The sequence below is a fragment of the Equus przewalskii genome, chromosome 1 (genome assembly GCF_037783145.1).
Source record: "Equus przewalskii isolate Varuska chromosome 1, EquPr2, whole genome shotgun sequence".
In the NCBI taxonomy this organism is placed as follows: domain Eukaryota; kingdom Metazoa; phylum Chordata; class Mammalia; order Perissodactyla; family Equidae; genus Equus; species Equus przewalskii.
In genome coordinates this window covers 153,798,964-153,823,461 of record NC_091831.1, presented here as the reverse complement: position 1 = coordinate 153,823,461, position 24,498 = coordinate 153,798,964, and the positions used below count along the sequence as shown (strand labels likewise).

The 24,498-nt window shown below is 39.2% G+C and overlaps 1 protein-coding gene across 9 annotated transcripts in view; it reads left to right on the top strand.

Annotated features, from left to right (window-relative positions):
• The window catches only part of FMN1 (formin 1), a 383,790-nt gene that overhangs the window by 220,393 nt on the left and 138,899 nt on the right, over positions 1 to 24,498 (top strand). For all 9 annotated transcript variants that reach the window (XM_070584360.1, XM_070584371.1, XM_070584336.1 and 6 more), the window contains one exon: positions 11,652 to 11,739. In XM_070584360.1, the coding sequence (XP_070440461.1) occupies positions 11,652 to 11,739 (88 nt within the window). The remainder of the gene's footprint in view (positions 1 to 11,651; positions 11,740 to 24,498) is intronic.

The following is a 24,498-nucleotide window of genomic DNA, read 5'->3' as shown; positions in this document are numbered from 1 at the left end:
GTCTTCCTCTGTTTTTTTTTTTTTTTTATGGGATTCCTCTATTATTTTATGGGATGCTGCCACAGCATGCTTGATGAACAGTGTGTAGGTCTGCTCCTGGGATCCGAACCTGTGAACCCCGGGACACTGAAGTGGAGTGCACAAACTTAACTACTACACTACTGGGCCCACCCCCTGTTTTTTTTTTTGTTGTTTTCTGTTTTACCAGAAGTTGGATCTTTTCATAGTCTGTTGTTTTCTTTTTCACACTCTATCTAGTTGCTTCTCACTAGATTAGTTGTCAGTGGTTTAGAATTACTTCATGTTCATTACAAGAAAGTGCTCTTTAAGGGACCTTGAACTCTAAGAAATAACAGGATGATGTTTCTCATCCGTACCTTTGTGTGACAGTAGCTTTCATCCTGTCTGAAGATAGGGCAATGAATGCACTCATGTCTCTTGCTCATTTTCTCCCCCAAGTATCTGATCAATGGGAAAATGCATGTGATTTGGTTTTGGAGCTTGTTTTGACATGGTACAAAAACTCCAAAACCATCTGGATTATCAGTTGCCCACATCCCTGCCTCCCTCCATCCTCCATGGTACCCTCCACTCCTTGCCCAGCCACAACCTTCACCTGCTATGGCCTTCTCTGCATTTGCTTTCTGAACAGAATTCATTAGCCTGAAAATCAATAAAAGTGTTTTTCTGCCTCATCAGTAGGGGAATGGATGCCAAATATGTTCTCAGACGCAGGATAGGATGACAATTTGCCTTTTCATATTTCTTGGTGAAGAGCCTAAATCCTTAAAGTAAACTTCATCTGAGCAATTTGCGTGTCCCCAAAAATAAGGCCATGGAAGAGATTCAGACCTAACAGTTTGACAGAACAGTGAAGCTCAGTTTTCCTTGAAACATTTAGTGGGACAGACAATCAGGCCGCATGTGGAAAGCTTATTTTAATGGCATTATCAGGCCAATTGACGGAGGTCACTACTCAGAAGTTTGCCCGGCCACGCTGGCCATCAGCAGCGAGGGCTTATTTGCACCAAGTCAAAGGACACTTCATAATAGGGCGCCATGGAGTCAGCGAACTAGCTTCTCTGGATGTGTTGCCCAAGAGTGGCAGGGGATGGAGCACAGGACAAGAAGGGAACAAGGAACCTGAGTCAGCGTTTATTTTCCCAGGTATCTGCCAAGAAATGATTCCTTGCTTCCAAAGAAGCGCTCACTCTCCCTTAGGAGAGAGCAAGACAACTGCCAGCTCTGGTCCTGCAGTTCTCCTCCAGGTGGCCCTCGCTCCTGGCCCTGGCTGGAAGAGGTAGTTGCTTACCTGTCCCATCTCTAGTCACTGCCACGCTAGAAATGGCAGGGAGGGCACAAGAATAGCCACAGCTATGAAGTAGGATCGTGTCAGTTGTTCCTTCCTGTGACTTTTTTTTTTTTTTTTTTTATGTAAGGCCTGCATCCGTGGTCTACCATGCGTTAGGGCCTTGTATCACCTTGTGTCACTTTTTGGAATTTCCATTGGGAAATTCTCATTCTATTTTTCAAATTATATTTCTGTTACTTATAGGTTTCAATTTGGGGCATATGTGAATGGGTGACAGTTCAATGAGAGTAAAAATTAAGCCTAGGGATTCTCTATTATACCGTATCTCATCCCCAGAAGATACTGCTCTGTAAAATCCAGTCAAAGTTCAAACCCCATGTTAATTTATATTGTGATTTGGAGGTATCCAGAGTAAATGATTAGCTTAATCATCAGAGCTTGTAGCCCTTAGGATAGGCGCATCAATTTCTACATCTCTAACATGGGATTTTACCTGCCTTCCAACCTAGTCAACGAGAATGTCTTCAAGATAAATGCAACAGTCATTATGAAAGCACCTTGATCCCTTTGGAAGCCAGTGACTTCAAAATGCAAAGGATTACCATTCATAAGACAAGCTGACTTGTCATCAGTAGCACCTGTGCTGTATGCCAGCCTCTTAATGTCTGTAGATTTGCCAAATAGTGGCATTCAGTAAGTGTCGATATGAAACATAAGCAAAAGATACCATCAGTCTGAAGCCACAAAATAAAGTGTTTTTTAGATTTTTTTCTTTGGAAAGTCAGATTGTCTACTTTCTATGTATTCTCCACTGTGTTGTTCAACCTCCCTGAGACAGGCAAACCATGTACTCATTTGTTCGATAGAGTCAAGAATGTCCTGCACGTGGGTATTTGATGCATATCATTGTCACGAAAGTAAATACCTACCCATGTATGTGGATCCTTCATTTATGTATTTTTTGGTGTGGAAAGGGTGATTCCAACTGGAAAAGCGGCAACTTTCATATGCACTTATTTGCCTGAAGTGCCCAGGAGATGTTCATTGGTGATAAAGCATGTGGCTATATTTTGCTGGACATGGTGCCTGTTCTCCAGGCTCTCTGATAAAACCAACTTCACTGGAGATGAAAATCCTGTGATGAAAACTGAGGAAGTTCAAATGTGAGGACTAAGCCAACGAACAGAATACCTACTTGGTCTGGTATGGATTTGAATGTGTTTGGTATCTAGCGAAGGTACAGTATAGACATCATCTTCATTTTGAGACAAGGAAGGCTCCCTAGAAGAAGAAGGCTTTTCTGTTTCTCTTAATTTTGTGGCTATGCCAAACTCACTTGGCTAAGCATGCTTCCAGCATTCATGGTCTATTCAGACCATTTATTTTTATTTTTACTTCTGGCCACATCTGCCAAGCTGAGGCAGAAAGCTGAAGATATATATATATGGATTTTATGTAGATGTGAAGATCCCACTGGACCTGGCAGGAATTCTTTCTCAATCTGTCTGGCAAGACTTTTCTAGCTGAGCAGGCAGGGTATGGTTTTTCCAGTGTAGCAAATCTGTCTTCCCATTTCTATCTTAATTCTTATTCAAAGAGACAGGTTTTTCTAAAAACCCACATATGTAAGAAATAATAATAATTTGGATACACTGGCTTAAGGTGCAGGTTGAGACAGTGTGGGATGTGGGCCTGCCTTTCCCCCTCCGGAAGGCATTGCGAGAGTCCCTTAGGCGATGTAGTAGTACGCATGTGGGACATGCCCTAATCCTAGCATGCGGTGTGAGTCTGGAAAGGCTTTGCCTTAAACTAGGCATGTCTAATAGGGTTTAACGCAACCTGTGAATTTGCCCCTGCACAAGGTCAGCTTGTAGGTCAGTGGAATGCTGCACAAATTGCATTCTCCTCCAGACTGTAATTACACCTAGGAGAAGGCCATGTGCTGCCAAGTTCAGCTGACTCCGGATAGGACCAAGATAAACTGAGGGCTTGCTAATGTTTCTCAAAACCTGATTTTTAAGGATTTGATATAAAGCATCTCTTGTTTAAAAAAAAAAAAGATCGTCTTGAGGTTTATGAAGGAGCTTTGTGTAGGGGATGGTGAAACTAGCTATTATCTCTCTTGTCTGGGGACAGAAAAAGATAGTTTGACACGGAAGCATGAGGAATTTGAGTCAGACATAAAGCGAAATGCTGCAGTGCCAAAAGTTATTTAATACTAGAAAATGATTTTGAGGTTTATAACAAATCAAGTAATATGTACACGAGGACAAAGAAGAATGAAAACTGGGTATTGGGAATAGTCATAGAATAGGAATAGGATGAAAAGTTTAGGTTGTGTTTGCAATTAACTGAGGCAGGACTGTTTTATTTGATGATAGAAAATGACTATACATATGTGTGCGTTGTTCAAGAGCAACCTTAATAATTTCTTCAGTGTAAACTTGCTTCAAAAGTAAGATCCATCCTTCAATATCTGGGTTTCTGGGCCAACCCAAAGGCAGAAGGATAAGTTAGGCAACATTTGAAGGTTTCTTCAATGCTATGGGTTAAATGATTCCCAAATCCACTTCAAGCAGAGTATGCATTGGATGAGCAAAGTACTCCTACTCTCTCGTAAATGGTTCCTGAAATGTCTTTCTTGAATAGCCTGGAGTGGGCACTTTTTTCCAAAACCCACATGGAAGGAAGTCACATTGGGAGCTTCAAGGCATAATTCTGTCTACTGGCTCCACATAAACATGGAAAACTATTGATTTGACATTCACATTATGAAACTATGGACTAGGAAAGTCAGGAATCCTCCGGATATCCAACATTCAAATGTGGCAGACTAGCCTCAAGGTCTTCTACGATGTGAAAGCCCCTGCTGATGGCTGGTCTTAATGCCTGGAAGAACCTTCACCCTGGTGGCCATGCAGAATGGAAAGAGCCCTTTCTGTGTAGATAAACTGGAACATGAGTTCCAGTGTCATTTGGGGATCATGGCCTGCAGAGCTTATCACCTCTCAACTCTCCTTCATGGAGAGGTGTCCTGAAGGTGAGACCTGGACTTTCATTTCAGGAAAAAGTCACTGAATGTAACACTTTGGGAGTGTTTTCGGTTGACCCAGAGAAAGAATGTGCCCAAAACAACCCTTTCTTTCAAAACCCTCATTTTCTGTGAGTCTTGGCATTGTTTTTTAGGGATCATATACCTAAGAACAATCAGAAACTCTTGTTGTTAACTGATCCCTGTAAATAGCTCCCTCTATTAGGCTTTTCTATGAGTTACCCTTTTAAACTAGTCGTTGAACTTCCACTGAACAAGGATGTGTATGTATATACTTAATTATTTTTACTCTTAATACCCCTTCAGTACACCAACACAGGAGTTGGCATATTGTGAGTGTTATTGAATTGGACTGACTGCATTTCAGCGTTGATGTGACGATGAGTCAGAGCAGGCCTAGAAATGGAAGGCTGGTCTCCTGACTTTTAACAACTAGTCATCAGACTATGATGCCAATCACTTTCCATAGCTGGCCAAGGGGCCGTGACAGCTCAGCCTGTTAAAGCTAAAAGCAAGAGAGAAGAACCCTTGTATTCGTGGCTATAGTTCTTAGTTTTGTATGTATTTCTACTTAGATTGTTATGTTTCTAGGTACCTTCGACTTGGGCCAGACAACTTTAAAAAATTGTTAAAATAGCACAGGATTACAACAACCAGAGCGCTTAAAGAATGGGTTTGTGCTGATTAATTCAATTTTTGAATTAAAAAATAGTTTGGGGGCAGGCCCTGTTGCCAAGTGGTTAAGGTCGCGTGCTCTGCTTTGGCGGCCCAGGGTTTCACTGGTTCGGATCCTGGGAGCAGATATGGCATCACTCATCAAGCCATGCTGAGGCAGCATCCCAAATAGCACAACCAGAAGGATCTACAACTGGAATATGCAACATGTGCTGGGGGGCTTCAGGGAGAAGAAGGAAAAGAAAAGAAGATTGGCAACAGATGTTAGCTCAGGTGCCAATCTTTAAAAAAAAAAGGTTTGATATAAGATTTATATCTAAAATCCTTCAGTTATTTTTAAAGGATGTGCTCAATTTCCTACTATAAAAAGGGCAGACTTAAATATCTGACAATCTCGGGTAACGCAGGATTCTAAAAATTTTCCAGATAATCATTATGCTCACCAGTCCACACTGTGCAGTAATGCAAATACAGCAAGTCTAGGAGAGTGAGTTTGATTTCTTTCAAGCCCAGGATATATTAGAGAAGCTAGTGCACTGGGGAGAATAAATACTCGAAATTAATTAATCTTGTCATATGTTCTTTCTCTTCAGAGAGGAATGCTTGAAGTTCACTTTGTCTAGAAGTTAACTTACCAAGAATGCATATAGTGCAATAAAAGAAAGACAAGGGATTCTGAGTTCATAGAAACTTCTACATACGTTGGATCTGGTTATTTGAAACTTCACCATGATTCTAAAAAAACTATTTTAAAAACAATATAATAATTATTGGTTGATAACTAATTGAGCATCTTTAAAAAAAAAAATCTTTTGTCAAGTTCTAAATCTTTGTTCTCCCTCTTTCTTTTCCTGTTCATTTTCTGCATCAATTTTGTTCGCTCATGTCTTTTTCCCTCCTTAGTGGTTTCTTGCTAGCTGCTCTGCTATGAAAGTAAAAACCTCACGTAATAGGTATATAGCTGGGTAAGGAGTTGTGATATTGGGTCATAAATGTCAGAAAGGTGAAGAATGAAGTGTTGTTCTGTTTCGGTGCCCCTTGCTTCATTGCTCTAGCAATGAGATGAGTCTCCTTACTTTACAGGACTCTTGAGTGTGAAGTGTTATCATCACGCTGGAAGTCCACAGGGGGCCACTAAAGGAATAAAAGTTTACAATATTGTGATGCCCACTGCCCCCAATTCACAACTGTCCATTTGGATTGGCTCGTGAGCAGAGGAGCACAATACTTAGCTCTTAGTTGGGGTGCAATAAGAGTTCTCTTCCCTCCTCTTCCTTTAGAAAATGCCCCTTTTCCACAGCAATCTCTGTGTAAATCTTTCTTCTTGCTATTCACTATGTCTTTATTTACATTTCTTTGCACTGTACCAGCCTAATCTAGTAATTGAAAAACATGGCAAATGGATGTGAAGACAATTCACGAGAGCAGATGACCAATAGCCAAATCTGTAACCTTACTATTAGTTCGTTAAAAATGCAGAATAGTGAAAAAACTTTTACCTATGATATTGGCCAAAATTTTATAAATTGATGATACTGAGAGTGGATGAGGGGACAAGATAAGTCACTCTCGAATACATGGCAGGAATGTAAATTGATAGCACCTATTAGAAACAATTTGGCAATATTTATCAAAATTTAAAATGGACATATTGTTTGAACAACATCTATGAATCTTTCCTATAGAAATATAAGGATGTATCTGCATGGTTGTTCATTGCAACATTGTGCACAATTGACAAAATTTGGAAAATTCCTAAATGTCCATCTATAGAGGAATACTTAAATTGTGCATCATATTTAGAAGCGGGTCTGCCTATACTGACATGGAAGATAACAAGCTATTTGTGAAAGAAAAAAAAATGATACAGAATGGGGAAAAAAGTTGCAAAGAAAAATGTACTGTTTGCCATTTTTATAAACATAAAACCCCACACACATGTGGGCATGCACATGTGTTTTGGTCTGGGAAGAAACAAACCTCCATTTCTTGTGATGATAACTGGGCAGTAGAATTGGGGGATGAGAGTATTTCACGTTTTCCTTTTTTTGCATTTCGTATAGTATAAATTTTCTTATTACAATAAGCATTTATTGCTTTTGTAATTAAACATCATAAATTCACAAAAAGAAAATAGAAAAAAATATACAGAACAAATATTTCTGTGAACTTGTCAACTCTCCAAAGGCAGAACTTTAAACATCTCCAATCTTGAGCTCAATACCTGGGAGATGGGAGTTATTTGACAAATGTGTGTTCAGCGAAGGCACGCTTGCTTGTTGCGGTCTGCGCTCCCGTGACCAGGTTGGCCAAGACTTGGGCGGAATCATAAAGTATGCCCTGGGACCCCACAGAGCACCTCTCTTCCTTTTTCTCCCTTTCAGTCTTCAAGTTTCCTTTTTCCTCCTCCTCTCTGCCCCTGACACCTTCTCTTCGCACGCTGCTTGGCCCAATCTCTAATCAATTTTGGAAAGATCTGAATATATACTGAAGTCTTAGACCAGACTTTTTAGCCGACTAAACTCTCACGTGGTCTGTTTATTAGTCCAATGTGTTGTTTTCTTCCGTGTATTTCTTTTCAGCCGTTTTGCCTGTTGGACTTGAGGATATTTAAAAATATATATTCATTTTTCACTTCGTTTTTTTTTTTACCCTCTCTTTACTTGTAAATTTTTGCTTGTAATTTGTTTAATACTGTCCTTCACTTCCTAACTTCAAAACATATTATAAGTTATAGTCTTCAAAACAGTATGGTACTGGTATAAAGACAGACATATGGACCAGTGGAACAGAATAGAGAGCCCAGAAATAAACCCATGCATATGTGGTCAAACAATCTTCAACAAGGGTGCCAAGACTAGTCTATTCAACAAATGATGTTGGGAAAACTGGATATCCATAAGCAAAAGAAAGAAATTGGGCCTTTATCTTACAGCAAAAACAAAAATCAACTCAAAATGGGTTAAAGACTTAAACATAAGATCTGAAACTATAAAATCCCAGAAGGAAAGATGGCAGGGAGAGCTTTATAACATTGGTCTTGGCAGTTATTTCCTGGTTATGACACCAAAGTACAGGCAACAAAAGCAAAAATAGATAAGTGGGACTACATCAAAAAAAAGGCTTTTGAAAAGCAAAGGAAACAACCAACAGAGTGAAAAGGCAACCTATGGAATGAGAGAAAATATTTGCAAACCACGTATCTGATAAGAGGTTAATATCCCAAAATATATAAGAAGCTCTTACAACTCAATAAAATAAGAACCTGATGAAAAATGGCCAAAGGACTTGATGAATAGATTATTTCTCCAAAGAAGACATACAAATAAATGGCCAACACGTAGATGAAATGATGCTCAACATCATTAATCATCAGGGAAATGCAAATCAAAGCCACAATGAGGTATCCCCTCATGCCTGTTAAGATGACCGTTATCAAACCAACAACGATGACAACAAAAAACCGAGCAAGCGTTGGTGAAGGTGTGGAGAAATGGGAACCGTTGTGCATTGTTAATGGAAATGTAAAATGGTGCAGCCACTATGAAAAGCAGTATGGAGGTTCCTCAAAAAATTAAAAATAGAACTACATGATCCAGCAACCCCCCTTCTGGGTATTTATCCACAAGTATTGAAAACAGGATCTCAAAGAAATATTTGCACTCTCAAGTTCAATTCAGCATTATACTCAATATCCAAGAAGTGAAAGTAACCTAAATATTCAATAATGGATGAGTGGATAAAGACAGTGTTAGAGAGACACACATGCACATACACACAATGGAATGTTATTCAGCCTTAAGAAGGACATGCTGTCACATGTTACAACATGGATGAACCTGCTAAGTGAAATCAGCCAATCACAGAAGGACAACTCCTGCACGATTCCACATATATGAGGTATCTGAAGTAGTCAAACTCATAAAAGCAAAAGGTTGCCAGAGGCCAGGGGAGAAGGAAATGGGGAGTAGCTCTTCAATGGGTATAAAGTTTCCATCATGTAGGATGAAAAAGTTCTGGAGATTTGTTGTACAACACTGTGCATCTAGTTAACAATACTGTACATTTAAAAATTTGTTAAGAGGGTAGATTTCATGTTATGTTCAGTTTATTCTTTTACTATAGTAAAAAAAAAAAAAAAAAAAAAAGCCTTCCAATACATGAAAAAAAAAAAAACTAAGAGGACTTAGGACATATATCCATTCATTGTTCATTGCATTCCTACCATTTTAGCTAGTTTTGAAAAAGCCAGTATTTCACAAGTAAGGTCTTAGTCCAGCTAACAGTAACAAACACTCTTTCCAAATAGCTGCCATGGCAAGTCATTAGACAAAATTGCAAGGGTGGCGGACATCCTTTGCAGGAACAAAATTGTAAGGCTGATGGCAACATCCTTTCCACAGTTCAGCCTGGTTGAACAATGAAGAGGGAGTGGGTTTGCTTATTTTACGCAATGACAGACAGTCTCAATCCCTCTTTCTCTCAGTTCTCTGTGGTCGCTCGTTCGAACCTTGTCTTTCCTGTAGGTAGAATGTGTTACCTGTGGTTTTCAAAATCCTAACTGGATAACTTGGTGAATGTTTGTTTGAATAAATTTTTGCTACCCAGTTGTGGTCTCATCATAAATGTGATTCCTGTGCCTGTCTCCTTGACTTCAACTTACATGCCACGGCCAAGGTTGTAGCAGATTGTTTCAAGGTTCTATCAGTCACTATCCTGGACATTTAAGAATAAGTCTAGTCATTTCCCAAAGCCTTTCTTCTTTTGAATTTGCTCTGCAGGTTAGTTCAGGTGATGGTTCGATTTGCCTTGTTGGTTGTTTTCAGCTATTTTACCAAAGGGGTTTTTTTAAATCACTAAGCTGTACAAACTTCATGAGACAAGGACTTGGTTTATCTCGCTCTCCTCTGCATCCTCAGCGTCCAGAGCAGTGCCAGGCACAAAGCAGATGCACAGCAGATAGCTGTTAAATAAATGAATGCATGGCTGAATATTTACATAAAACTTACATGGGTTTTCTTAATTTTGTATTGGGCTTTTAAAAATCATTTCACTTTAAATGTGTGTTCCCTAAGAAAAAACTGGTAACTGCCTTTTTAAAAAAGATCTCTCTTCCTCCTCTGCTTTTGCGTTCATATAAAAAAATAAAAATACTAAGTACCTTCTTTATTTCTTTTTAAAACTCCTGAAATTCTATACCTCCCAAGAATCTTTCTCCAAGGTAATGTTGAAAATATTAAACACATTAGACTGGAAAATCAGATTTTTCTTTTATCTTGATGAAAGCTTAGTATTTACTGTATTTTAGGTCTAACAGTTATTTTTTTTTTTAAAAAAGCCATTCTGAGCAGGGAGAGGAAAGATAATGGGCAGGGAATAATTGATTCAACATCGATCAATAGATAAGTAATTAGATAATTTGGATAGTTAGTCTTGGTTGGAACAAACTCATGTTATTCCTTATTGTTCAAGCAGCAAGAATCTCAGCTAGTTTAATAAGTGTAGATATTTGTTACTATTAAATCTGGTCTTCTATATTTTGATGAGTTTAAATCTATATTTTGATGAGTTTAAAAATATCTAAGTGGGAGGGGAAGCATAGCTGCTTGGTTTGTATTTTACCTGGGAAAGTACATTAAAAAACATAAGATTGGTGGTTTTGTGTCTATTTCCAATGATTTTTGTAGCCATGACACATGAGAGAAAAAGATTATTTTTCCTTAGTGGCCACTGTGTGATATGTTATTAGGAACTGATTTGGCTTACTGGGTTTGGGGAAACACAAAACTATGGAAAGCTCTCCATGGAATATTCATAAAGATTGAAATAATTGGCAATGAGGTATTTGGAGTTTCTAAAAAGATTGGAAACACGTTGATATACGTATATGTGATTATAAAAGAACAATTGTAAACAATTTAGAATTAAAGCTTTATGTACAATTATTCTATTATTTATATTAATAACAATACAAATACGAAGCACCCTAACTCTCTAAAACAGGGAAGTTCTATTTAAATACTCTATGTCAAGAATTATGTTAGGTGCTTTACACAGATTACGTCATTTAACTTTTAGGATAAATGTACAAACTAAGTACAGTCAGCCTTACTTCATGAGGAAATAGTTGAATTCCCAGAGGTTAAGTCATTTTTCCAAGGCTGACCGGTAAACAGCTGAGTGGAGATCACAAAGATCTTTCCCCTAAACCGCTCAGCAGATGATGCAGCCAAGAAGATTGGAGGTTATGCAGTGAGTTAAGAAGTAGCAACATGGAAATATGCCAATGACCAGTGGAAAGGTTAAATATAAAAGTGCACATATGTTGCAATTGCAAGTTAAGACATGTTTGAATAAAACATCAGAGTGAACTGTTATAAAGATTTTAGGGCTTATATTAGACTGGTGGAATTTAGGGTGGTGTTTTTCCTTTATAAAATATCTATAGTTGTGGATAAGTTGCTTTTAAATTAAAGTATTGTTAAAATAGAGTGACTGTAGCATCCGTTCACTTCCTCAATCAAAGTATCTGAAAATCTTGATGTTTTTGGTTTGCCTCTGAAAGATTGCATGGTTGTTTGAGTTTGCATTAATTTTATTTTTAAATTCCAGATCATCAAGTTATTGGATGGAAAACGATCTCAAACTGTGGGAATCTTGATATCGAGTTTGCATTTAGAAATGAAGGATATCCAGCAGGGTAAGTCTTCTCCATAGCTTTTTTATTCCAACTTTTAAATTTTTGAGTATTTTATTGTGAAACATTTCAAACATACAGAAACTTAGAATGCCATAGTGAATCCCATGTGCCCCACAGCCAGCTACAAAGCCATCAACTCACTTTTCTTTCATCTGAAGCACCCTCCCTCCACCAACTAGATTATTATGAAGCAAATGTAAGACATTGTATAATTCATATATTAAAAATGTTAGTATAATGCTAAAAGATAGGAATACTTTTTCAAGCATAACCCCAGTGCCATTATAATTCATTTAAAAACATTTGCAATAACTTCTCAATGTCATCAAATAGGTGGTTCTAATTTCACTAATTGTTCATATACTCACTAATTCATTCATTTACAGTTTGAGTGAAGATCCAAACAAATTTCATGCATTACCTTTGATGTGTCTTTCAGGTTTCTTTGAATCTAGAAGTTTCTACCCTTCATCTTTTTTTCTCTTTCCTTTGTAATTAATTTTTTGAAGAAACCAGGTCACTTGTCCTGTGGAGTTTCCCACATTTTAGATTTTGCTTACTGCATTGCCAAGCTTTTATTTATCGTGTTCTTCTATACCCTGTGGGTCCTGTAAACTGCTACTTTGATCTAGAGACTTAATCTGAGTGCGGAAAGAATACTTCATAGAGGCTATTGTATATTCTGTCAAGAAGTATGTAATATCTGGTTGTCTCTTTATGATGTTGGTGAACACTAATAATCTTTGCCTAGAGTCATTATTTCATTAGAAGTTTGCGAAATAATGGTCTACTAATTCCATCATTTCTTCTTCATTAACTAGACTACTTCTATGGAGAAACACTTCCCTTCTTCATCAACTTGGTTATGTCATTGTTTCTTAATCCCTTCATCTTTTCAAATGATGTTATTTCAACTTGGTTATCTTTGGCTCAATTTGAAATAAGACATTTAAAGAGAGGAAATTTTGCTTATATATTTTTTTTCTTAGAAAAGTTAGACTAAAAACCATCTTATCTTTTTGAAATCTGTGTCTTGCATGAAAGCAATACTCCCCTTTCTCAGTAATCAGTTAAATGTAAATCTTTTTGTTGACATGTCACTGATAACGTTTTCTGAGGGGTCATACGATCTCTGGTAGATGGTGTCAGTAGAAGTTAACGTGGGTCTAACAGTGGAGACACCCTCGAACCACACCGCCCTTCAGGCTTCAGTCTGTGTTGTCTCAGTTATTTGACTCTGGTACACAACAGAAGCCTCCCATAGGTCCTGAACTGAAAGACACAAAAAATACTTGTACATGCTACTTTTCCTCTCAAAAGAGCTTTGTTAAGGTCTTAAAATTTTCCTTTACTGCAAACATTAAACATTCCACATAAAACTAAAAATATCTTGAATTAGATGATAGTCACCAAATATTCAAGTAAGTTATCCATTGTTAATATTTAAGCTTAATAGAACTAAATGTGTAAGTGTGAATATGAAACCTCAGAAGATGTTGCAGTAGCTGATTTGAACTGGGGTCAGAGGGTGGCTGAAAAGGTCCACCATCAAAATTAGAAAGGGATTCTCCAGTGACTTTAGATGTTAGATCTTCTAGGAAAATTGAGTTTCTGGTCAATTCAACCCAGGAAACTGTGATGTTAGGGCAAAGGAAAAATGAAAAAGTCAAAGAAAAAAATATTGGCAGGGAAGTTTATAGTCTTTTGTCAAGGAGACTTTTTGGATGCAGTCATTGAAATTAAAGAGGAATCCTTCAGGTCTAGTGGCAGAATCTCGTACTAAACAACAATACTCTTTATAAGCCTGGTGAAAACTAAGTATGCTTGGTTTCATCACCATGATGTGTAGCACTAAGGATGTGGGTCTTCACAATGGCAACAAGAGATTAGCTTTTATTCAGTTCCTTTTAGGCATGTCTTGCTGTAGTATATCAGGTTGCCATATGGATAAGAGTCATTCCAGCCATGTAACATTCCAGTTGCCAACTCAGGGCAATAAACCTTCTTGCTATGGCAGTCCAGCCTCATTGGATCAGTTCACCCAGAATAAAAGATTAGGTCACCTAGACATTTTCCAGTATTCTACTTGAGACAAGAACATGCTTCCATGAAGCAGAAGTGAACTTGCATTTTATCATTGGAAATGTTGATTGTGGCATCACAGACTTCTAGGACTTGTGGGCACCATTTTTAGTTCTTTCTCCTGCTTCGAGCACCTCTGTCACCTACCACAGAGTTGGCTCCTAAGTTCTAAAGAAAAATAATCTCCAGTCCATGTCTTTGTTTAGTAATGCATTCCAGATGAATATGGCAGTATAACCCGAGCTTAACTTTTCTTTGGAATCATTTGACTGACACTGGCATCTGAAGGTCACTTAGGAGCCCGGGCTGTGTCAGTTACATTTCATTCTGAGTCCGTGTCTGGTCGTGAATGGAATGCACTTGGCCTTGTGTTGTCATCCTCATGAAAGGACTCCCTGTGCTGACACTGGCCTAAAACGTTTGTTTTAATCTGAAGGGGGCTGCGGTGAGATCTGGTTAGGGCAGGCCAACTGGCACCAGCACAGTCGCACAGCACGTCAACCCTAGTGAAATGACCACAGTTCAGAGACCATTCTTCAGCCTTCTGGTTATATATTCATCTCTGTCAGTGCACAAAGACAGATGCACTAACTAACACTTAACAAACTCATGAGGAACTGATGTATAAATCAGAAAACTAGTGTATTCAGTTAGAGAAGAGAATTTTCCTTCATCATGATGAAAATATTTATCATACCTGTGCATCATTACCTCCATATCGCTTGACTCTACTTAGCGTTATATATTTGCTTATGTTGTTTTTCCCCTTCTAAGATTACAGCTTGGTCACCTTGATGATAGTTTTAGATATTTCAGTGTACAATTGCCTCCCACAGGTGGATAATCCAGTTTTTACTGGTTCGACTCTGAAAAAGAAGCTTCCTTCATTTGTAAGGTGGGCACTTCTCTGCTGTCCACTAGAACATTGCCTGTAATATATATTGAGGGACTGGCAGGGCCAGCCCAGGGTTGTAGTGGTTAAGTTCACATGCTCCATTTCAGTAGCCCAGGGTCCGCAGGTTTGGATCCCAAGTACAGACCAAGCACCACTCATCAACCTATGCTGTGGCGGCATCCCACATAAAATAGAGGAAGATTGGCGTAGATGTTAGCTCAGTGACAGTCTTCCTCAAGCAAAAGAAAGAGTAAGGTTGGCAACAGATGTTAACTCAGGGCCAATCTTCCTCACAAAAAAAAAAAAGTGGGACTTGGGGTCTCTGTACCTCAAGGTCTTACAGATGACAAGTAGCAGAGCCTATGTTTGTTCCTCTGTATCATGTTGCATTTCTTTGCTAAGAATTTCTCTGAGAATTAAGCATTGTTTACAGCTAATTGGGCTAGTGTATCATATATAAAAGTCATTCAATAAGTGGTTTTTAAATTTAATTTGATTTTAAAAAAAAACAGACTAAACCTTAGACTAGATGGAATCAGAATGTCGTGTATTCCATTCCAGTGCATTTGGGCAAAACTTCCTTTCCTCCTTCCTTCCTTCCTTCCATTTCTTCCCTCCCTCCCTCTCTGCCTCAATAAACAGTTATTGAATGCCAGCTCTGTGTCAGGCATCATGACTACTACAACACGTACGATCTAAACTGTAACATTCTCTAGAGGTCACAGGACAATGAGAGAGATGTACAGAGCAGCCCAAGATTACAACAGAGTTGCCTATGAAATAAGAGAGAGCAATATCTTGACTCGTCCTGTAAAACTTAGAATGAGTCTTAGAGGATCAAAGGTGGTCATCCCACAGAGGAGCTTTTCCAATTGAGGAAGGAAGGCACGTGAAAAGGAGGCACAGCTCGAGCATACAGATTAAATGTGAATGTGGCTTGTTTAAGGGCAGAGGGCTAGAAAGGCAAGCAGCATCCAGACCAGGAACAGCCCTGAATATCATCACATGAAATTGGGATGTTATCCTGTCAGTAACGGGGAGATGAAATTAAAGAGGGGACGTGCTGGGATCTGATTTTGAGTGCAGAAATCTCTCTCATGTGGAAGACTGGCCCCAAGGCCTCATGCGCTCCAGCCGCAGCCTGGATCTCCTGCTTCACTTGGCTGTGCTTGCTCCCCCTCTCACTGCCCTCTAACAACAGTGGTCCTCTTTGCTTCCTTAACAAGGCCAACTGCTTTCCTCCTTCTGTGTCTTTGAAGGCACAATGCATTTTAGATGAACAGCACTGCACATTCCCTCTGTTTGAAATGCTTTGCCATCCCACTCTTTATAGCTAGTTCCTTTTCTTTGCTAGGTTTCAGGTTAAATGCCACTTCAAAGAAGCCGTCTCAGATTCCCCTTTGCTAATTTAAGTCACCCTAAGTTAGTTCTCGTACATTTTACGTTGTGCTTAATATTATCTATTTATGTTTTCATTTATATCTACCACCAGAATATAGATTCCAAGAGGGAGATTGCTCACTGATGTGTCCCTAGCACCTTGTCCGGTGCCTGGCATCTGGGTGATGATCATCAAGTGTCTGTTGAATGAATAAACGAAAATAATATTGAAGGCAGATTAATCTGTGAGAAAGGGACTGTGACTTGAGATAATAAATGACGAAGGCCAGAACTAAGGCTGTGTCTGTAGGAATGTGGGTGAGGAGACTATATACAAGGGATTTTTGGAGAGAGAATTGCTGCAGTTAGCCACATCAGGTGCAAGCAGTGATGGAGAAGTCTTAGAGGTGCCTTGGGTTTCTGACTTCAACAAGAATGTGTATAATGGTGCCAAAAGCATAAACTGGAGATACAGGAGGAAAAGCATGGGTAGAAGCAGAAAAATCAAGTCTGCTTCAGATGATTTGAGTCTGAGATGACTGGAGACATTTAAGCTAAAGTGTTCAATGAGCATCTGCAAATTCTAGCCTGATTCCAAGTAGGTAGGGTTAGGTTAGAGAGAGAACATCCCCCAAAAGGTAACATCTTTATCTGTTTCTCTCTACCCAAGATGACGATGGAAATCTTGTAGGAGAAAGCCAAATCCATTTACTGATTGAATTTTAAAGCACCTCATGATTAAAGGCAAGACCTTGGTTGTGGAGGAAGAATGGTTTCAGGAGACTGACCATAATACCCACAGCATTTGTATTTGGTCCAGGAGAGATTCTGAATAAGTCATCTACTTCTTGCTGGCTTTCCATCTGCTAAATTGGATGACTCATATTAAAAGCATTTTGGCATCCTTGGACACGGTGACTGCCTCCATGATTGCAAATTAGTGTTTTCATTCCACGTTAGTGATTTCCTCTTATTCTTTCCCAGGGGAGATGGAAAATTGCTGTTGACTATTCTTGATATAAACCTCCATATGCGTTGCAACAGACTGGGTGCCAGAAACCTCCTGGCATTCATTTGGAACTTCCCGTACACTCAGAATTCATATTTATAATATTTAATCTAACATCAAAATAAAACATTTTTCAGTTTAGTTCCTACTAGTCCAGAATCTCAGTTTGGGAGTTCAGTTGTTTCAAAGACCATCCTTCTGTTTAGGAATCTCAAATCAAAATGTAAAAGGATGCCTGTTAGTTATATGCCCAGAGTCTAAAACCTAGATCTGAGGATGCCCAGTGGACTTTGCTGCTTTTACCAGTAATTTCTAGAAATCTCTGTCATGGTTTATGCTAGTTATCTAAAACATAATGAATTTCACCAGGCATCTGAAATTCACAATGAACTGTCCAGGGCTTTCTGGAGGAACATTCTAATTCTAGCCTAGAAGATCCTATACTCAAAGGCAGTTGGTCTCCAAAATTTTTGTTATGCAGTAAAAAGTTTTAGAGTATGCTTTTCAAGGTATGTTTTCGAAAACGTGTATTATGTAGATGTGTGACAGACTAATATTTACATTATAAAACATATGCAAAAATATGAATTCAGATGCGATTAATAATATTTTTAAATGTCTTGCTAATTTTGATGGCTTTGGCTTCTCTTTAGCTAATATTTCAAGGCTCAATATATAAACAGAGTGAGGCTCACTGCTAACAATCATGGATCTAAACCCACATTTCAAACAGTCTTTTGGTAAATTCTATTATAATTTATGGAGGTCAATGTCTGAGCCAATCTAACTTGTGCTTTCTTTTAACTCATCTCATGACTGATAAAGAACTTATACTAGCAATCAGTGTCTACTCTGCCATTTTCTTATTGTTGATGGATTATTTTTAGTCTGGGGTTTCTCTGCAGGAATCTTTTGAAACCAACTTGTTTATTCTGCCAAGTTTAGTTTAGTTAAAACCAGATTTCAGAATCAGAGAACTTCATTTAATTGGGTCCCCCAAAATCGTAATATGTTGGAAGTAAAAGAACAGCTGAGGATATCACACGTGAAGGAGTTGACCCACCAAAAATGGTATGTGATCATGACCTGCAGACATACGGAGGGAAGGTGCCAGGGGCAATCAACTTATTTAATATTGGTGAAGCTCAATTTCTTAAAAAAATCTTTAGATGACTATAAACAGTAGCTCCAATACTTCCCTTTCTTTTCCCACCCTTCTCTCCTCCCACTGAGTGTAGAACACCTGAGCTACAGGGGTCCCACCCTCCTCTTTCTAAACCGCTCTACATTCCTTCACTCACAGAGCTGAGTCCAAGAAGGAGAGGGTGGCATTTCTTTGTACCTTACCTTCAGGCAACTAGCTGAGACCATCCAATCTGCCTGGAATGTAATTTTGGCTTAAAAGAACCAGAACTAATGGAAGAACAGAAGTAGCTTAACCCAAATTGTTTCTCATTCCACTGCCCTACAGAGAATAGAGGGGATGAAGGAGGGGAAGTTTTGTGAATTCTATGCCTGTGCCCTTCTTTGAGGTTTGAACCATGGACAATTTTAATTGCACCTATAAAATGGCACCTTGGGCACCTTCAGGCATAAATAGTACATGCTTGGACTTAATCGAGAATTGGGATTTTTGCTTTGTAAGCCTGAGTGATTTTGAACTTTTGGGATAGATTAGATGTGTGTCCCTTTTGGGATTGTCATTTCTCCCACCTCCCAGCCAGCTCCTGTTTACTGTGTCATTTATCCTTGCCTCCAGTTTCCATCAAAGCCCAAATTAAGGTCTGTACCAACTAGCATGACACACTAGCAGGCATTTGGCAATGTAGATGGGGATTGTAAAATATATTCCCTTGGCTGTTCTTATTCTTTCTGCTTCTGGAGGCAACTTTTGTGTTTGTTCATTCTTCGTGTCTTTAATTCCCTTTTTAGTCAGTTCTGGTATGCAGTGTAAAATTATTAATATCTTTGCAAGGAAATTAGACTTTACGTTACTGTAGATTTGATTTCCTTTATATATTTTCTTTTAAGTTAATGCCTTTTCAAGTTTCAGGTTTCTTTTTTCTGGAAAATCTTTTGCTATGACTTCAACTGCAATACTGATTATTGTGAATAACTGCACATAAAGATTGAAATAGTGTATCAGAATGAAGTATTAGGGATACTTAAATAGTAGTGAAGTTATGGATGTTATTACACAAATGAAATTTTTCGAGCATGGGCTGTATATGGTTCCCACTGCGAAATTGCTGATTAATGTAAAAAGCATGTGATGCCATTTAGAGACCAAGGTGTCTATATACACAGGGACCGCAGTAGCTCCCACTTCATACAATTAAATCTAAAACACTTAGAACAATGCCTGGCACACAGGAAGCTCCCAATAAATGCTAGCTGTTAATTTATGAAGTATTAAACCCCAGTAAGGTCTGCCTCCTGTCCCCACCTTCTGAAGTAATGGACAGAGATTTCTTTAAGCTGCTTAATAACTGGTGCCCTGTAGATGTGAGCTCAGGTGCCAATCTTTAAAAAAATAATAATAATAATAATTGGTACCCTTAGCATTTTGTCTGGATATGTACTGGAGTGGGGCTTTGCATGTACCAGTGTCTATAAAGGTGTTCCCAGTGCCGATTGGAGGTGGAACATAGTGGCCAGTAGGGAAAAAGTGAGCTGTATTGCAGGAGGGTTATAGGAGAGCTATGACCGCGGTGAAGAGACTCGGTTACAGAGCTCTCAGTGGTGCAGGTTCTGGGAAGCTCTTACCCTGGCCTCAGAGTGGTCCTCCCATCCTCCACTTCTCTCTGTTGGCCTCATTGTTTTCACCTCTTGCTCAGTTTTATCATGAACTTAGGCTTCACTCTCAGTGCCGACCTCGTTGTTGGGAGGTGAGGCTGGGGGAGATGTCCGTACTCTGCCTTTCCCCAGCTCTCAGATTCTATCACTGCCCTCTCCCCTGTCCCCACATCCTTGCCTTTTCCTGTAGAGATCAGGGGAGTTGGTCTGTGGGAGTTTTTAGGGGTAGGTTACCTGAGAGTTGTAAAAATCCAAGGCCTTCTATGTTCCTTTCTCCATTCATTCTCCTTTCCTTACAAATTGAGTATTTATAAAGCCCTAAAAATATCAGCAATTTGGGCAAAACAGCTCAGTTTTATGTTGGCTGTTGGAAAGTTTACATTGTTAACAAAATAATTTCTATTAATGGAGTCAAATAATCCTATTAATCTTTGCTTTCTTGGGCTGAGAATCTAGTCCATTTGCAAACGATTCTTAAACACCACTTTGTCCAAGATATCGTGTCAGCTACCTAAGAAGCCTAAAACGGGCTTCCTAGAGGTTATTTTTAAACCAACATCAGCCAAAGCCTGGTAAGCCAACACAACCCTATCTGTCTGTGACATCTTCCCCACCTTGGATGACCAGATTTACTTTGGCTAACCAACAGACCAAGTAGTGTGCTTTTCTTACCTCAATCCCCCATGTGTTTCTTGCCCAAAGGTGCTCCTTCAGTCAAAAAGAACAGCTCCCTTAAGTAACTTCTTGTTTTTTTTACTAATTAGAAGCCCTTCAAACAGCAAACATGGCCGTTCTTTGTTTATTTGGACATAGTGCACTTGGGGATGGAAAAGGATTCAGGGTTAAAAATGGCTAGAGGGCTAAGAGAATTCCCGCATGTTCTTTCTGCTTCCCCTGGTCTTGTGAAAAGCTGTCTTCAAACTAGAGAGGGAATTTACCCATTGTGTAAGGCCCCGACCTTGTGCATGTGTCTGAAGCAGGCACGGAGTTTTTATGTGCCCCTGTTAGTTTGAATTTGTGATACCGATCTGCTTTTTGTCCCTGCTGACGGTTATTATATCTTAATGGGCGAAACACTACTCTAATGATCCCTGTGTATATAGTTCTTGGAGTACAGAGCAGGCACCAGAGGACCACATAAAAATGTTTGCCTCAATTTCCCTGCAAAAAAGGAGCCCAGAAACCAGACTTGACCAAGTAACAGATTTTTAAAGGTAAAGGAACCCAATAAAATTACCAGCTTTTCACAGCGTGTGTCTACTTCCTTTCGACATATTGTGAGGTGTAGGTGAAATATTCTAACTGAACTGACAGTGTGAGCGGGGATAACTAAGGAGAGAGGGAGATAAAAGTAAAAACCACCAGCAATGATTGATATTGCAGTAGCAATGAGTTGTTGGGGTCTCCCCTTTGTGGATTTGACACTTCACCTTTCTGACACCATCTGCAGGAGTGTTGGTATAATGAGCCCTATACAGATGGGAACAAAAGCTAGAATTACTTGGAATTACTGTATCAGGGCTTCGGGGCATGCTGTAAAATTGTGTAGGCTGGCGTTTGCTTATTCAGCTCATGAGATAAACAGTGTATAAGTCTGTGTGTGAAAGAGACAGAGCAAGAGAGACAGAGTATTTTTAAAATGGAGGGAGCTACCTGATCCTAGGTAACTCCAAAAATATTTTAATCGATCACTGACTTCTTTCTACATTGTCATCGACAGTTAACTAATTAAATGGGTTCATGTAATGCTTGTAAGTTTGATGGTGAGTGCCTTCAAAAATTGATTCTCTAATACACTGTCCCAGTATTTGGGGAATAGAATTATCAGATGTTGATTTTGGCCCTGTGTAGGAACTTAAGCTGTTTTTGGTGAATAGGAGGCAGAATTATGTGTGTGCAAGACAGCTCTCCTAGGAGTCCTATGATTTATGCTCTTTTTACTTTTTAGACCTTTGGCCAATAACCTAACCTTCCTCTGTCACTCTGTAGGATAGAAATAATAGAAATGATTTAATTTCCTTAAGCTCCTGGGCTCAACCAGATGATCTCCTCATAGTGCTTCTTCCACCTCTGAATTTTATTTTACTTTTTCTTTTATTTTTAAGATCCTTTTGTAGGAGAGGAGAAGCCTTGGTGGAATACTTGGCATTGGCCCTAAATTAATCTCTCTCTCTCCTTCTTCCTTCACTAGTCATTTTCCCCTTCCCTCATTCCTCCCCCAGGTCCTTGGGGGGAGATGCACAGGCATGTCCAGCACTGAGGCTCCTCTGCCTACTTCTGTGGATGGCATGAAGCCTCAGAGTGGTTTTACAGTCCGGTTTCGTCAGTCCCAGTGCTGGAGTGTGATACCACCCTGTCGTGCTCTACAGTGCCTTTCTCCTCTGTCCTCTTCCTTCTGTCCACAGTACTCAGGTTTTGGCTACCTCTTGCCCACTGGAATAGGTTCAAAGCCAGTCTTTCCAAATTTTGGCCTGTCCTCTGTAGTATAACCCTGTCCAGTTGACTCCCCTGCTCGTAACTGCTCAATGCCTCTCTTCCATGTATGAAGTGCGTTACAGGCTCTTCAACATGGCATTCAGAATTCCACAAGATCTTCCTCGAGATTCTGATTAATGCTCTCTTCAAGCAAAGTTGAACTGCCTGCCATGGCCTGCACGTTCCGTGAGCCCATCTGCATCTGTTTCTTCCATGTGGAATGTCTCACATCCTTCCAGTTGATGTTCACTGGCACTTGTAAATTTACAAATTGTCATTGCTTAGAATGAATTTGGTTTAATTAATGGTAATTAATAAATGAGTGTTTTAGGTGTCTGCCTGAGGCAATCTGACAGTTGAATTTTTACTCATAACCTTTTTCCTCAAATGGTAGTGCTATTTAAAACACTTTTGAGGGTTAAGAATGAGGGGAAAGATATTTACTTTATTCATGAGAAAATTCAGTTGTTAAAGTTACTTATTTTTTGGTGTGGAATATTCAGGTAAGCAGTGTATCTATACTGAATGTGTCGGTGGGGCATGATCGTGCACTTCCCCTGATTAAACCTAGATTTTTTTAATAGGGACGAATGAGAGTGGGCAACAACCTTAATTCACATACACCCCCCCCCCCATAATATAATATTTTCATTTCTTAAAATTCTATTTCTTTTTAAAATCTGTTTTCTTTTTCAAGACCCCATATTCTCTTTATCAAGAAACTTTTTGTGATACCCAACGGAAGGACCCACTCTTTGGGGCTCCTGTAGTGTCCATCCCATCCACAGATATTTATTTTATTCCCCTCTTATACCCTGGCCACTATGCTGGGTGCTGGGGTTATCAACATGCATAGAAATGATGTCTGACTACAGGGTTTTCACACTCCAGTGGGGGAGGGAAACTGTTATGCAACACACCATAATACAGGTTCTCAAAATAGACTCTCTTCACCCTTTGTAAAGTACGAGTGCCGTGCCATGGAAGAGGAAATAAAAGTGAGGACTCAATGATCTGAAGGTTGAAGGGTATCTTTCCAGGGCAAGAACCGTCACCTGAGCCTTGGAGGGTGAGGTGTAGAAAGGGAGGCAACCATGGCACATTCAGGAATGGGGAGTTGCCCAACATGGCTGGAGCACTGGTTACATGGGAGAAGCAGAAGTGGTAGGTGATGAGATTGGAAGAATAGCTTGGGGCCAGGAAAGGATGAACTTAAAAATCAGGCCACGGTGTTTGGTCTTCACCCAATAGTTAACGGAAAGACAATTGAGGTATTTTAAACATCAGAGTAAAATTTGGAGACCCATATTTAAAAAAAAATAACTTTGGTGGTATGACGAGGGGTGGATTGATGGGAAAGATAAAAATTAGGTTGACTTTCTGAATGAACCCCAAAGTATCTTGTATTTCCCTTAAGACTTTTGATAGATTATTTTTGTGATTAGAGTTGCTTGTGCGTATACCTTTCCTGGTAATAATGCTTCCTGAAGTTGGACCTTCAGCGGGTTTTGAAGGACCAAAAGGGTGTGATAGCAATTACTCCTATCTGAAACGCTCAAGACTTCTGGAAAGCTTCGTTTATGGCACAAACTACTCAGTAGTTGCAGTCTTCTATTTATAATTCTTTCCAGATGCTAAAGGAGATAAGGCAATAACAAGCATTAACACAACGTTAACAATGTGTATATTTAAAATCATAATAGTCAAAGTTCAGAGGTGCAATTTTGAATTCATACCATTCTCTATGTGTTATGCCAAGCATACATATTACCTCACTTAATCCTTTCAGTAAATCGTGTTACACTCGTTTTATGGATATGCTGAGGCTCAGACAGTTTAACTTGCCAGGATCACATAGTAAGTAAGTTTTGCTCTCTCTGTAAACGTCATCTTGATCTTTTTCTGACCCTTGAGCTTGTTCCTTCGTCAGAAAAAGAAACTTGCTTTCATAGTTACTTCTCCCTGGTATGCTTTTCTCCCAGATATTCACAGAACTGACCTCTTCAGCTCTTAGCTTAAATGTTACCTCCTCAAAGAAGCTTTCATTGATCATCCTATCTAATGTTGCTCATTTCTCTACTTCACTTTCTTCATAGTATCTCATTATCTGGAACTGTTTACT